This window comes from Drosophila pseudoobscura, chromosome 2 (assembly GCF_009870125.1).
Source record: "Drosophila pseudoobscura strain MV-25-SWS-2005 chromosome 2, UCI_Dpse_MV25, whole genome shotgun sequence".
Taxonomy (NCBI): Eukaryota; Metazoa; Arthropoda; class Insecta; order Diptera; family Drosophilidae; genus Drosophila; species Drosophila pseudoobscura.
This window is the reverse complement of record NC_046679.1, coordinates 20,794,667-20,809,807: the sequence shown is the minus strand read 5'-3', so window position 1 is coordinate 20,809,807 and position 15,141 is coordinate 20,794,667. Positions and strand designations below refer to the sequence as shown.

Here is a 15,141-nt window from a genome sequence, read left to right as displayed (position 1 = left end):
CGATGACGTTAGCAAAAGCGCTTAGGCAGCAGCAGGCACTTAACCCTCAACTAACGCAAACATTCACTGGAAAAACACACATGGGTCCTCGACCCCCTATGGGGGTGGGACCACAGATGCACAGACAGAACCAACCACAATTCATCTTCATAATAAAACGTAATGCCAGCGACAAACAAACTTAATGCGAATTTTAAATTACTTAAATGAAGAAAGAAGAACAACAGGAAAGCAGAGAAAAACGAGCAGAGGAGAGCTTAACCGTAATGAGTGGGAAAATACGATGTGGAATGTGAGGAGGTCGCGGAAACGATAATGGGATACCCTGCATATGGTGAGAGAGAGTCCAATGCCTTAAACATTGTTCTCTTCTTCTTTTTGATACTGTCGGACTCGGCGGCAGCAGCGACGCCAACTCAAACAGCAACGCATAATTGAGTAATTGAGAGTCGTGAGAGTCAGTCGATTGGATATCTTTTGGACCGACATTGCCGGTCCCCAAACATTTTGTATAACGCTCTAATATTAAAATATTCTTATTTGAAGAGGGCGGTACTTCTGCTGCTCCACTGCTTCTGTTCTGCTTTTCGATCTCGCACTTACTCTCTTTCTCTTCTTTACCTCTGCCGACAGCGCTGGCGCTGCCTGTGCAAGCTTGCTTCACTCAAGCTTCTATCTTATCGCAAAATCTCTCTGCCTCGTCGCTCTCTACCTATACTTCCTCTCTCAACGCAAACGCTTTGTTTGCCAATTTGTACTTTATTTTAATCTGCCAATGTGTTGTTGTTTTTAATTCGATCGTGTCTATTCATGTTCTGTTGTGGTTACTCTGGTTTCACCTGATCTTCCTTCTTTTCGGCGATGCGTGACAAGGGGCCCAACTCTGCGCCCGGCTGCAAGGATATTCCCAACTTCTCGATGGCGTTGCGACTAGACACCGACACTGGACCATCGCCAGAGGGACTCTCCGACTTTTTCTCCCTAAGCTCGGCGAAAAATTTGGACAAAACTTGGATGCGACCAGGGGATTCATAATGTTCAGTTTTCATGGAGGAGCTCTGACCAGTGGAGGACTGGCGTGTGCAGTGTATGCCATCGCCGCCTTCCTTTGCCTTTGATTGGTCAAGCAGCTTGAGTATCTCCATTTGGTGGGCCAGGAAGGCCTGCTCGTCTACGGTTTCCACAAATTCCGAATTTCTATTGAAAATCACATTTCCAGTAGAAGGCGCCTTGATGATGTCCGTGTAGTCACTATTGGCCTTGATGCCATGGATGCTCTCAAACAAAATATCAATCTTTCTCAGGGTATCCCAACCAGCCGGAATGAGTACAGCGTCCTCGTTAACGACCATCGGTGGAGTTTGGAACGGCAGACCATAGATGCGATGCAATAGATACTTTCGGAGGTGATCACAGTTTGTGGCTTTTTTGACGCTCGTATAGAAGAGTGCAGCGCCGTGACGAAGGCAAAATGTACGTATCCAGTGCTGCATAAAATCAATATGCTCATCACAATAGTCGTGCTCCATCAGAAAGGTGCCGCCCATGCAGTCGGTTTTTGTGACCACAACGACAAGGTCGACCCCAAGATTTGTGGTAAGTGCATCCTCGGTCAGCGGCGACAGATCATCCGCAGCGATAGCTTGTTTCAGACACGATCCCGTGTAGCCGTAACTCTGCCAAATTGTTGCAAGCCGCTCGCGTGCCTGCACCTTTTTCTCGGCAGCCAGCGGTAGGCTTTCAATATGGCGTTCCAGCACGTTTACCCAATGTTTGAGCTGCTTCGGCCAGGCCCAGGGCTCGGTGATCGAAACTGTGATTATGACGAGCACATCTCCAAAGTTATCTTCGTTGAATACAACGGGCAACAGATTTGTGTGTCCAATGTCACCATTGATTGTCCAAACTACCAACTGCGCCTTGTCTCCATTGATGTCGTCCCTGACATCGATGTAGTCATACTCCAAGCTGACGCCATACTCCGGCGACTTCCTTCCATTCAGCTTGGCCAGGAGGGACGTCTTGCCGGTTCCATTATCGCCAAAAACGATTACGGATTTGTTTGCTACCAGTCTTCTTGCGGCCCCTTTTTGCTCATGCAATATGTCGAGCCAGAGATTCTCCTTATCCTGTGCTTTTGTCATTTTTGCTGGCCATTCTTCTGGCTTTTCCGCTGCCATATTTGAGTTTCTCTCACTTTTCTTTTCAATACTAAGCTTTTAAAGAATGAATAAGGAAAATTATATATGACGAAAAAAACAAATGGCTTTCAGTTCCAGAGCAATGTTGCCACCAATTCAAACTATCGATAAATATATCGATATTGTTACACATAAAATATTATATTCGTTCTTCTTCGTATTTGCTGCAATAAAAACTATAAAAATAATTGAGTAAAAATATATAAATTAATGTTATAGAAAGCTACGATGTATATTTAACTAAAAGCAGTGATGCCACCTGTAACTTCGATAACATTTTGGATCCCATCGATTCATTTGATATTAATGTGACTGTTCGAACATATCGCGTACATTTGGAATACCAGGAACCAGGGGAAAATAAATCAACTGGCAATGGAATGATTGAACAGAACAACTCGTTTAGAAATGGGGATAAAGCAAAAGGAACACCGGCAGACAACGAGCGCGCATTGCCATTGAATGACAGCGGAGAATGAAGTAAAATCTAATTAAAAACCTTTTGCCCGATGCTGAACCAAGCGAAAATCACAATTGTCAGCGGGAAATTCACGCACACCTGCACACCTGCGCACCCACCATCGTAGAGGAGAGTTGGTGGGCAAACAAACCCGATTTCCCAGTGAGGGGCAATAATACGCAAACAAATACGAACACGAACCTCAACCTGAACAGATAGCGGAGCGGGCAGGTGAAAACATACGTCGCCTGTCCGTCCGGATGAACGAATACGGGAATCTGGCAAAAACAGAGCGAAACTTTTCGGCCAAAAAAAGAAGAAAAAAAGGCAGGTGAGCTGCCAGGGGTAAAGTTTTTCCATCTTCTTCTGTTTTCGCCCTCTGGTTAGGATGGGTGATGGTGTGGCATGGGGCATGGGGCATGTGGCAAAGGCAGGGCACAGATAACCTCCAGCAGCAAATGAAACGCGCTGTTGCACACGAAAAATAACAAGCTGCGTTGGTCAATTCATCGAATGTCGGTCAGGGCTGCCGTCAGGGAGCAAGATTGGACCTGGGGAGCAGGCAGGGATTGGGGATCGAAACAGCTGCTTAAATGGACAAAGCGACGGTGTTTGCTCTGCTTGAATTAGAAGAAACTAGTTTAGTTATGCCCCCAGGGCGTGCACCCTGAGGTCTCCGACTATTGAGTTATCCGGGCCGACATCAGGAAATTAAACTGTTTTCGGCATTATAAATTGCATTTATTATGCAAGTTTTTATGCATTTTCTATTCTTCATCCCCTTGACGTTCTTTTTAGTGTTCATTTTTTGTCAAAAATGTTGAATTTTTGTGTGTGGTTAAGCATTCCATTATGTGGCTGCAGAATGTGCCATTTCGTTGACTCTCTTTTTGGTGACTCTGTGGCATTCATACGCCGCCTAGTTGAGTTTGCCTTTGTGGCAAGGAAATTGGATTGTATACCGACCAAAAACTAAATAAAAATAAAACTAAAAATAAAAAACTAAAAAAATGAATTCTACTGGCTGTGGCAGTGGCAGGCCTAGTGGCGCTGCTTGTGCTGCTGCTGCTGCTGATGATGATGATGATGATGGTGGTTTCCAACTGAAACTGATAGTGTGAATATGTCCCTACATTCAATGGGGGGGATAGGATATTTAAGCGCGCGCCTATCAAACACTGTCGCCTCCGCCACACAATAAATCTTTGTCAAGGGCCCAAATTGACATTTTACAACCAAAAAAGCCAAAGCCAAAGCCGAGGCGGAGCACAAAGTACTTACTTTGCAGTTGTTGTTCGTGTCCCTGCTGCCACGCTGATATTGTTGTCAGCAATGATGGCCCAAAGCATCAGCCACATGCGTTGCGGCGGCTCGGCCACACACGGGGAGTATCCACAGTCCCAGGACACACACAAGTGGGCCGATATCTAGCCCCCTTGCTGCCCCCAACACTCAGACGATTTAATATCTGATGTGGCTTCGAGGCGTGCCCGCTGTCGCTGACGATCCCCACTCATCACATTATCCTTTGTCCTCGTCGCGGCTGCACATGGTCCTATATTGAAGTCATCTGTAAGGCTCCTGTCCTCAATGGCAGACTGCATTAAGCGTTCATTAAGCTGTTAGCAGTAAGGGAAAACTGCTGGAACTAAAAAGGCTTACCCTGATGATAAAACTGGGAGAAATATAGCCATGGAAAATACTGTCTTATCGAATACCATTCGTTACATTGTCAGTTCCAAATTAATCGTCAAACTATGAGGGTAAAAAGTATTTTGATTTTGTTAGCCGTTTTTTGGGTAAGTGAAATAAAATAAAATAAATAATACAAATGATTAGCAAATTATACGAGGCTCGATCATCGTTACTTACAGTTCGCCCATATCCATGCGGATTTCGCTGAGGATGGTCTTAAAAAGCATAATGAGTACAGAAAAATGCACGGTGTCCCGGCCCTAAAGTTAGACTCGGATATCACCAAAGGCTGTGAATCATATGCCCAGGTATGGATGCAATTCGAAACGAATTCGAAGAGTCAAAATATCTAATGCTTTTGTTGTCACACACAGACTCTGGCCGAATTGGGTAAGCTTGAGCACTCGAAATCAGAAGATCGTCCCGGGCTTGGAGAGAACTTAGCCTACACCTACTCCGATCCCCTTTCCGTTGTAAAGATGTGGTATGATGAAATATCCAAGTACGATTTTAAGAAGCCAGGATTCAATATGGAAACCGGGCACTTCACGCAAGTCGTCTGGAAGGCCTCTACCCACCTGGGTATGGGCAAGGCTACAGAGTGAGTAATCATCGATCATGGATGCATGTACAATATATAATACTTGACTGCAACATATACTCACAGCAAGCTTGGCAGAATTTGGGTTGTGGGCCGGTACAAGCCACCAGGAAATTTTAAAGGGCAATTCGAAGAAAATGTTCCCAGGAGGAAGTATGTACTCGAAAGACTCTTGTGAAAGAAATCTTAATATTAATTTCGTTTCTTTTAACCAGCTATGGTAATTCAATAATCTGTTCAACATCACTTGGCTTTGCTGCCCTTACTCTAATTTTGGTTCTTAATTAATGCATTAAGTGGATCTCTAGTAATTCGGATTGTGATTGGGTATTTAAGTTCAAAAAATTCAAAATTTAATAACGTAAAATAAACCATCGTTCGATTATGTCTCCAAGGGAATGGTATTCAAACCATTCATTCCTTCATAAGCTATAATCGTCGTCTTATCAACATTGACTAATCATAAGCTCAGAAATCAATAAAGATATGGGCCCTAAGAGTTGGATTGTGTAATCGGGAAAGGACTTGGCCAAAAGGATAAGTATGCGGCGGGGGGTGTCTGTCTAAATGTGCTGCTAATGATGATAGTTTCGAAAAGGGTACCAACACGAAATTGTATTTGAAATTCAAATAAGCTTTACACGCAGTGCCAGAGGGGCCCGGGGCCTGTACCACGACCTGGAACCCACATATGCATAGGGCTGGGTGGCATGTGGAGGGATGGGGCTGTTGGGTTAATTTGAAAACGTGCGATAAGGAAATTCAATTTTTTCTCCCCCTGAAAGCCGGGACCCGGCCTGCTTTCTGTTGCCTTTCTATTTTTTTTTTTTTTTTTTATTATTTTTATTCTTTCTTTTTTTGGCAATCAGCATCGAGGCAAACAAAATTCCCCACTGGCCGTGTGTCTCCTGCTGCTGCTTCTGCTGCCTTTTTCTCTCATTCATGGTATTGTAATTTAACATTTTGTTGTCGTCGCTGTTTCGTTTTTCTCCATTGGGAGCTGCCGAGAGTCGTCCTGGGGCCCCGAGCAGCTGCCGGCAGCGCATTAAATCCTTAAGCACACATTATTATTCAATCAGATATGAAGTTTTATTTATACCTTTCTTTCTCTATTTTTTTGGCTCTTACGTTGCTTTTGTTGGTGTTGTCATCGGTTTTGGATTCGGCATTCCGCATCCGGTTTCCTGTGTTTCCGTGCTGGGCTCCATGCGTGGATTTTTCGATTGTCTTGGGTGCTCCTCCCGCCTAATGACATTCAAATTGCTTCCATCTCTGATGCCCGTTTCACCTTTCATTTCAAACACACACACACTCGAAAAATTAATGGAATTGCAGATCTCTCGCCACCGCAGGGAATACACTCGTTTAATTTTCTACTTTTTTTACTTTGAGCTAAAGCAAAAGAAAAGAGATTCCGACTTGATGCACTTAAAACTTAAGAACGCCAAACGGATAAGGATGTTGATTTGACTGTGCTTTTGCGGATGTCCTGCTTCCCATCGCCATCGCCATCGTCACTTCATTGGGTCTTGATGCCTCCTCATCAACTATTTATAACTTGAAATTGGTCGTAAAATTTATGTGCATCATAAATGCGGCACTGACAAAATGTTATGAAATCAAATTTACACACCAAAACCATCCCTAATGACAGCGAGGAGCAAATTTTCACGCGAAACGAGAACGCGCTGGACTCGGACCCATCAAGGATGTGCGGGGGGAGGGGCGAGGGGGGAGGGATAGCGATGGGGAACTGGGCGAAAGAGCTGCGCTGCCATTGGCCTGAAAATTGTTTAATTACGCCTCGCGTACTTAAATTGTAATGGCGCTGACCTAATTGAGTAATAATTAAAATGAAGTGCATGCTAAATTGTTATTAATTATTAAAATGTTCGCAAAGGTCCACCAGGAACCGGGACCTTCATCGATTGCATTTTTCTTTCCCCACAAAAAAGGGAGAGGAAGGAAGGAAAACTTCTAGCAGCCGCGATAGTTTGTTGCAAGTGTCGCTGCACTGAGAGTTATGACTCCAAGCGGACAAATTAGAATTGCATTTTCACTGGCGAGGAAATGTTCGGGTCATAATTGTTTGGCAGAATGCGAAATAAATGGGGAGAGTTCCCCACAAACGACGATGTTTTCGGCGGGGAGTACGGGGAACTGTACTCCTCCTGTTTTTCTAGAGAAAGAGGTAATTTACTTCATCGAATGAATGATGGCCGTGCACAACATGTTAAATGCGCCAACCACTCGAAACAAATACACCCACGCACGGAGCTGTTCGAGTCCTGTAGCAACGACACATTTCAATATAAATTATTGTCAATGGGAGTGCATAAAATGTCGGCATGAAGCTGCAACATAAAAGGCAGAAAAAAATAACAAACAACAAACACACTCATACATACATACACATTCACGTTATTCATTGTGAAAGCAAGTGCCAGAGCCACAGAAACAGTCACAGCCAGAGAGCGCAGAGCCCCAGCAAGAGCCAGAGCGACGACGTGACTGCAAGTAGATGGATGCACGGGGCGTATGCGCAATGCGATATGCAACAAATTGCTAAACAAATCAAATTTATTGCTAGAGTTGCGTGGAGTACGAGGAGTACGCATGTAAAGCGTCACGGAGATAGCAGAAATTAATATGACTCGCCATTTGTTCTGCCTGTTCTGCCTGTTCTGCTGTTGGTGGCTGCTGGCTCTCCTCTCGTTTGGTGGCTATCAGCGTTTTGTATAACTTCATTTGGGAATGCTCTGTTCTGTTTGCGTTTTCTTGTTTTGTTTTGTTTTGTTTTGTTAAAGTGTACTTTAACACACAGAGACACACAGGCAAAGGCAGAGGCACAGACGCTGGCACTGGCAATGGGCGCAGGCTGCATGCATAAAAACATGGCGGTTGGTCCGAGCGGAAGTCCGTCTTGTGCTGCGTTAAATTTATGCCAGACTGCGGCTATGCTGCACTGCTGCTGCTGTTGTTGCCTCTTTCGCTGTGGCTCTTGGCGATACAATGGGTGAAATGAGCTGAGAAAGAGGTAAGTTCCGCTTGAGGGAATGTCCCCAAGAAACCGACCAATTAAAGAGTTATTTAAAGTAAATTTTAAACCCCAAAGGGAAACTTTCTTTCTTTAAATTTCCATTTGGGGTTATTCAGTTATGCATTAGCTCTTAATTACTCCATTTTCGAAACGACTTCAGCCGCGACTCCATTTATTGTACCCATTGTCGCCATTCGAGGCAGTTATTGTTGTTGCTGATTTTTATTTTCTCAATTAGGAAGTTGTTTTTATTATTGTTGTTTGTTGCATACATTGAAACAAGCTAAATACGCACACACACAGAAGGGCAGAGAAGAAAAGGAGAGAGGAGAACAAACATGGCGGAGCAGACACTTATTCATCAGGCAGGAAGTTTGCTGGCTGCCATCATTGTTGCTGTGGCTGTTCGCTGCGGCTGCTGTTGCTGTTGCTGCTGTTGCTGCTGCTGCTGTTGTCGAGCAGACTTGTTAGTTGTTCCGTGGGTGTTTGCCGCTCATGCAAATTGCATAAGTAACAAAAACGTGGCAACAAAATATAGAAAAAGAAAGCAAAAGGAAAAAAAGGGGAAAAATAGCAGAAACCAACAAGGAAAAATGGTGGCAAGGAAAGTTGCTCTCTCGCACTCGTAGTCGTATATTTTTTGAATTTATATTTAACTGTATTACAAGGAAACAACTTCAGCAACACCCCCAAGACCTCCCCACCCGGAATCGGAAGTTATAGTTATGCCGCTTGCGCGGACGCACACATACTACTATATATAGGAAAAACAGTAACAAAAGTTTATTTAAAACTTTTGCGGTTAAGCTTGTTACTTGCCAGCTACTTTTGGAGCCCTGCAGCCCCCAGCAAAAGACCAACCCCGACCTCCCTGCTAACTCGTTTAGTTCAAGAGTTCTGCTCTACAAAATATTTAAGCTGCAGTTTTTCTAGAGGCCGAGACCCGTGCCATAAACATCAACGAGAGGCAGAGCACGTGTAGTCCATTGGTAGTCATAAAAATTATACAGACTTTGACTTTGACTATGCCATTAACCTTTGCCCCGAGGCCTCACCTCTGGCTCTGGCTCTGGCTCTGGCTCGAGCCCCTCTCAATCTCATCTTAATCAGCTGCTGGATTAACAAACTTTATATAGCTGCTTAAATTTTCAACATTCTAGGAACTTGAGCAAGCTCCGGGTGTGCTGCCGCTGCCAGCCAGGCATCATAAAAATTTTCAATTTCATTTGCCTGGCACAAAGGAACCCCAGGCCTGGCAGGCATGAGGTGCCAGTGCCCAGAGCATGATGGTATGGTGGCAGAAGGTAGGAATAGGAGCAGATGTTGGGGCAAGAGATGCTGCAGCAGATGCAGGAGACGATGCAGGAGTTTGGAGAAGCAGTTGAAGTTGGGATGGCAGATGAAACTGCAGGATGCTGCTGGCATATCGATGACGGCCAGAAAGAACGACAGCAGGCACTAGAGTGTGGGAGCCAATAAAAGTGTCGAACGTTGCCTGACAAAGCGCTGGCCCTGCTTTGTATTTATGATGAGCCGTTCCATGCCAAAGTCCCTCCTGCGGGTCACACTGCCATCCGCCCAGTGTCCACGATAGGTCTGGCTCCTGGCTCTGTCTCCAGGCTCAGGTCCTGGCTCTAACTCTGTCTCCCCGTCCCAGTCCCTGGCCTCTAGCCCCTAGCCGCCAGCTTAAAGCATTGCTTGGCCTGGCAGTTGGAGTTCAGTTTTTGTGCGGGTCACAGCGGGATGCCTAACCACTAGAAATGGGAACACTGAGAGGGGGCCCACAATTGATGGAATTCCAATAAATTCTCTCAACTTTTCTGCTTTTTCTTTTGGCCAAGTTAACTGTGTGTGTGTGTGTGTGTCTGTGCAGCAGATTTTAGAGCCATATTTTTGTTGGGCATTTGAATTTTGAGCTTTTCTTTCCTCGTTTCCTGCTCTTTTTCTGAGAAATAAATTATGGCTTAATTTAATTTGAGGTGCCTGCCCTGCCGCCTGGCAATGTGGCAAAATGTGTGTCTGTGGTTGCTGGATTTATATGCATGACCCCTCCTCCCCGGGGGTGGTGTGAGATTAGTTGCCAATTCGCTTCGAGTCTTCGAATGATTCATGGTTAGATATTTCAGCTTTCACCGCTCTCTCTCTCGCTCTCTCTCTCTCTCTCTTTTTGAGACCATAATTAATCTTCTACATTTATAAAAATAAAGAAAACTCCGCAGCCCTAAATGAAGATATGAAAAGCCAAAAGCCGAAAGCCGAAAGCTGCAGGGGAAAGCGAAAGTTGGAAAGGCAGAAAAAAGAAAACCAGCAACAAATAAGCAAACAACTGGAAATAAACTTTTTTTGGCTGGGAAATTTTCTCATTAAGCGCAATGCAGTTTGCCACTTCAGCGCGCCCCATCGTGGCCGTCCCCCCACCCAGCGACCACCAGCTTCCCGCTTCCCGCTTCCGGCTCCTGGCTAACCGGAAATGCATCAGTGTCAGAGTTTCGTTCGTTGGTTGCGCAATTTCGTTAAGAAGTGCGCAAAGTTGTTAAATTTTACGATTTAATTGCGAAACTATTAAAAATTACGTCGCCTCTGTCGCTGCCTCTGGTGTGGCTGCAGCAAGGAAAAGGAACAGCCTGTGGCAGGAGGAGCATAGCATCGCATCGCAAAGTTTTAAGTATCAAAATGGAGCGCTTAATGATGCCCCCCACCCACACACACACACACACACACACACACACACACAGAAAGACAGAGACAGCTATCTGTGACTCTGCGACGTATCTGTGTTGCACATTCACAAAATATGCTGCCTACCCACCACCCCGCTCTGCAGAATCACTGCGCCCCATTCTTTTTTGTCTTATTTGTTTTTGTTTCGCGGCACCCCTCGTAAATATAATTTAAGTAAAAGAGTTTATTAAACTTACAATTGATGAGGGCGAGGGTGGGGGTCTTCCTTCCATAAGTAATAAAATGACAAAATGAAATGGTTAAATTAATGTGCAACGTAATCAGCGTTCCGTCTGCCGTCTGCCGACGGGGGGAGGGATGGAGACAGCGGCTGAGAGAGCAAAGAGAGAGTCGAGAATATGTGGCAAAAGTTGGAATCTCTGGCCCCGGCACTCAAGACAAATTAACTTAATTACTCCAAACTGGCTGCCAGAGAGGCTGGCAAATGTGGCATTGACTCCCCCTTGAATCCTCCCCCATCTCCCAGTCACGGGGCAAAGGTGAAAGTTTCATATGGCATTCGGCGCAAGTGCGAAGTGGAGCATGCCCCACAGGGAAAATGGAATGAATTTGCAGCAAATGATTTAAGAAGAATATTTCTATAAAATTGCTTGAAGTTTATACTAATTTCATTACATGTGCATTTTGTGTGAAAGTTTCCCGAAGGAACAAAAATAAAAAGTGGATTTCCTCTAGGAAACCTGTAGATTAAAGAGGTATTTCTGGTGAGGTTTGAACATAGTTTTTGTGGAAAGTTTCTTGATGAAACTTGGAATTAAAAGAACCACATTCATATTTCTTGAGGCGACTTCTGGGATAGAGGAGAACTTTCTCTTAGAATATCTAAAGATTAAAGCGGTTTTTCTTAGAGTAAGAAAATATTTATTAATTATTATTTTTTTTATTTATTATTAGTCAAATAGAAATGGTTTCCTATTATGTTTCTTTTAGGCACGTTTCGATCATCTATAAATCCCTACTTATAGCCAAGAAACATAAAATTCTACCAAAACTCTATTCGATATAAGGAAATTGGTTTAATATTCACACTTTAAATGTTTAATGGCCATTATCGTTTCCCTTGCCCCATGCCACGGAGCAGCAAACGTGTGCACTCCACTCTCAATTTGTAATGATGTTCATATACTCGTCCTCGTATGAGTTATTTGAATAGATTGCAATTGATATAAAAACCCCAGTCTGCGGTTAAATTGTAATGTATTGTAGATAAACAATAATTACGCACATTTAAGCACACACACACGCAAATTAACTTGAGCGCATACTTGTTCGAGTAACTGTGTGGTGCGGCAGTGGCACTGGGGGTCCAAGGGAGTCATTTGTTGCTGTGGATGTTGGTCACTTGGTTGGTTGTACGGTTGGTTTGTTGGCCTCTGGTCGGTCGGTGGGTCTGGTCTGTCTCCTCCGTTTTGGTTCAGTTCGGTTCAGTTCGGTTCGGTTTGGTTTTGGTTCGGGGTCTGGTTTGGTCATTACAGATTTATCGCAACATAATGTAGGTGTGCACGATTTATGCACAGTTTGCTGAGAGCGACAACAGTAACGATGCCAACAAATCACAGCAGAGGCAGCACCAGCAGCAGCAGCAGCAACAGTAATGATGATATGGCAGTAGAATCAAGAAGCGCCGCAACAACAACGGCAACGGCAACGGCAGCAACAAAATGGCCGGCAGCCATCAAGCGGCAACAATGGCAAACCGGAGGCTTCATACATGTGTGTGTATTAGCTTGTGTGCGTGTATGTGTATTCTGATTGCCACCCATAATGGGGGGAATGTGTGAGGCTATCTCCTCCGGACTACGGTCTACGGACTCCGGACTCCGGACTCTGGCGGAATCCTCTCTGACCTCCTCCCTGCATATCACTTAATGGTTCGTGTGTGTGCGCCTGATGCGGAAACGGAAACGCCCCACAAATCGTGGCCTAATGATCGGGCTTTTATTTAATTAATTGTTGATAACAGCTCCATGCCCAGCGGAACTGCGTCACACAGAACGGGGTGCGACCTCAACTGGTGGCCTGTCTCCAATCAGAGCTTATATTTTTTCCACAATGCATTGCTGAACGCACAAATTGATCTCTCAACCATTAATGATGGCGTTGAATAATTTCTGAGATTTTTGTTTGCACATTTTCTCGGCAATTTCATGCCACATCCGATTCAATATGTCCGCGTGGCCAGGGTCTGAGTCCTACATCCTGCATCCTCCATCGTCCATCGACATGCACATGTCCACACAATGGGATAATTAAAATGCTTGGTTGCGGCTCTCTCTGTGGGTGGGTGCTGGGAGTGATACTACGCGTCGCGGATGTTTAACCCACTGTGACGACCTGGACCTGGACTCGCTGGTTCAGCGTCGAGGGTCCCGCCAGTGTCATTACATTGCAATTATCAGTCACAATAAAAACGGCCACAACTCAAAAATTTAATTGAAGCCTTCGCACGAGGGCGTCGTAATTGTTAACTTTCATTATGTAATATCCGTAACGACGGTTCGCGGTCCAGAGTCCACTCCGGCCTGGACCTTGGCTTCTCGCCGGGAGATTATGGGAATTCCGAATATGGGGGCGGAAAGGCAGCGGCAAAAAGCTGAAAAATTGCAAAAATTGCAACGCTTTCATTACGCATTTCGCATTGCATATTTGCTCCACTTTCTCCCTCTCGCCTTCTCGTTATCTCTGGCAATTATGCCAGCACACGCATATATCAATTAAATACTTTTATGATTCCATAAAACGGAAGGCACAAGCATCGGCCAGTTGCATCCGTAATGACAGTTTAAGATACGGAAAACCGATCAAGAAATGACACAAAAAGTTTTTTATGGCAGAAGCGCAGGAAGGGGGAAAGTTCCTCTAATCAAATACTATTGTATAGGAGCACAATTCAAAGACTTTTTTCTCTATAAGTATTTATGAAAAGGTCAATGAACTTTGAGCTCTGGTTTTGCGCTTTAAACAGGTCTAGTCTTTCGAGTCTTATATCAAAATCGCTTCACCCACATTCCATAATCATTTTCATAAAGGGTCACAATATGCACCCCAAATATCTACTGAATATTTATAATGCAGCGACTGCTTTTAGCTGTGCTCCTTCGGGTCAAAGGAGTTCTCTCTCGTTTTAATATATTCCCCTGCACGACTTTCATTTGTTTTCACTTTCGTTTCCATCATGGAAATGCTCTAGGCGGGGGGGAGATTCTCCGTTCTGTGCTGGATTTAAAGTGTTTGACTTTGAGTGCGATGTTTTGTCTCGAGTCGAATGTGAAGCTGTTGCGTTCCATGGAGAAGCAGGCGCCTCTATATGATCGGGATCACGGAAGTTACGGGAAGAGGTTGGCCAGCGAGAATTGTGCGGAAACAGTAGAGTCGGATCAGTGTTTCACAGCGCTCGCATTCAATATATTACTTTTCTTGCGTTCATTATGGCAAGCTCCTTTATAATATCATCAGAATTCAGTTTCTCTGTAATTTTATGCTCTGTTGGCAATGCGCGCCACAAAATAGCCAAACGCTTTATTCAATTTTAGTATTTTTTCGTATTAATTGATATTTTTACAATATACGGTTACACTGGGAAAAATTACCTAAAATTGTTTGTGTTGTTGTGTTGTTGTAGTTTAAGTTAGTGATGTAAATTTGAATGAAAACATCGATGTCGATGTCCATCGATGTTGTCAAAATCAAACATCGATGTTGGATTGATACATCGGATTTATTCTTCGATGCGTCGATGTATGACCGATGTTTAAAATCTTTCCCATTTGATTATAAAACGAATATTCAACAAAGGAACATTATGCTTTCATAACAGTCTTTTACATATCATTGTGGATCAGAGATAACTAATATTTCAAATAAGTACTATTTGTCAATGCTTTGCAAAAATCAAAATACGACTTAGTCGCACAAGTTAAAGTCTATTACGTTTTCAATTTAATATGTTAGCAGCCGCTGAGTACACCCGTTCAAAATACACCCAGAAGATGCCATTAACGTCAGAAATTGCATTGCAATTTTGTATAAATTAGGATAGGTACTTTTCATACCGTCCCAAAAACACGAAGGATTGCTTTCAAATGAGGCAGGCATTGCTGTGTTTGCTGCTTACAGATTTGAAATTAATTGATCGATGTTTTGCAAAACATCGACGCATCGCTCAACCTCGGTACAGGCAAAAACACCGTAAAAAATCGGCAAAAATCGGCAAAAAAAACATGTTTTTACATCACTAGTTAAAGTTAGCTTAATAGTTTCAAATCTATATCTAATTGTGGTGCCCGTTGCAATCTTCGCACCTCTTGGCGCTGCTCTGGCTGTATGACATTAGACTTGGCTAATAGACTAGCTATAAAACAGAGACGGTCTTATCGGTAAATCATGTAGTGAGAGCGAGAGA

General features: G+C 44.0%; 2 protein-coding genes across 2 annotated transcripts; one reads left to right on the top strand and one right to left on the bottom strand.

The window, feature by feature from the left end:
• Positions 1-739: 739 nt before the first annotated feature.
• On the bottom strand, positions 740-2,229 carry LOC6897544 (cytoplasmic dynein 1 light intermediate chain 2-like). The gene has a single exon (XM_002137654.4). It carries the CDS (start codon positions 2,178-2,180, stop codon positions 825-827), a length of 1,356 nt encoding a protein of 451 aa, XP_002137690.3. The 5' UTR covers positions 2,181-2,229; the 3' UTR covers positions 740-824.
• Positions 2,230-4,305: 2,076 nt separating this feature from the next.
• LOC4802282 (Golgi-associated plant pathogenesis-related protein 1-like) lies at positions 4,306-5,456 on the top strand. Its single transcript, XM_001359195.4, has 5 exons — positions 4,306-4,460; positions 4,536-4,664; positions 4,731-4,957; positions 5,024-5,110; positions 5,173-5,456. The coding sequence occupies exons 1-5, from the start codon at positions 4,419-4,421 to the stop codon at positions 5,243-5,245; spliced, it is 558 nt and encodes a 185-aa protein (XP_001359232.3). The 5' UTR covers positions 4,306-4,418; the 3' UTR covers positions 5,246-5,456.
• Positions 5,457-15,141: the final 9,685 nt, after the last annotated feature.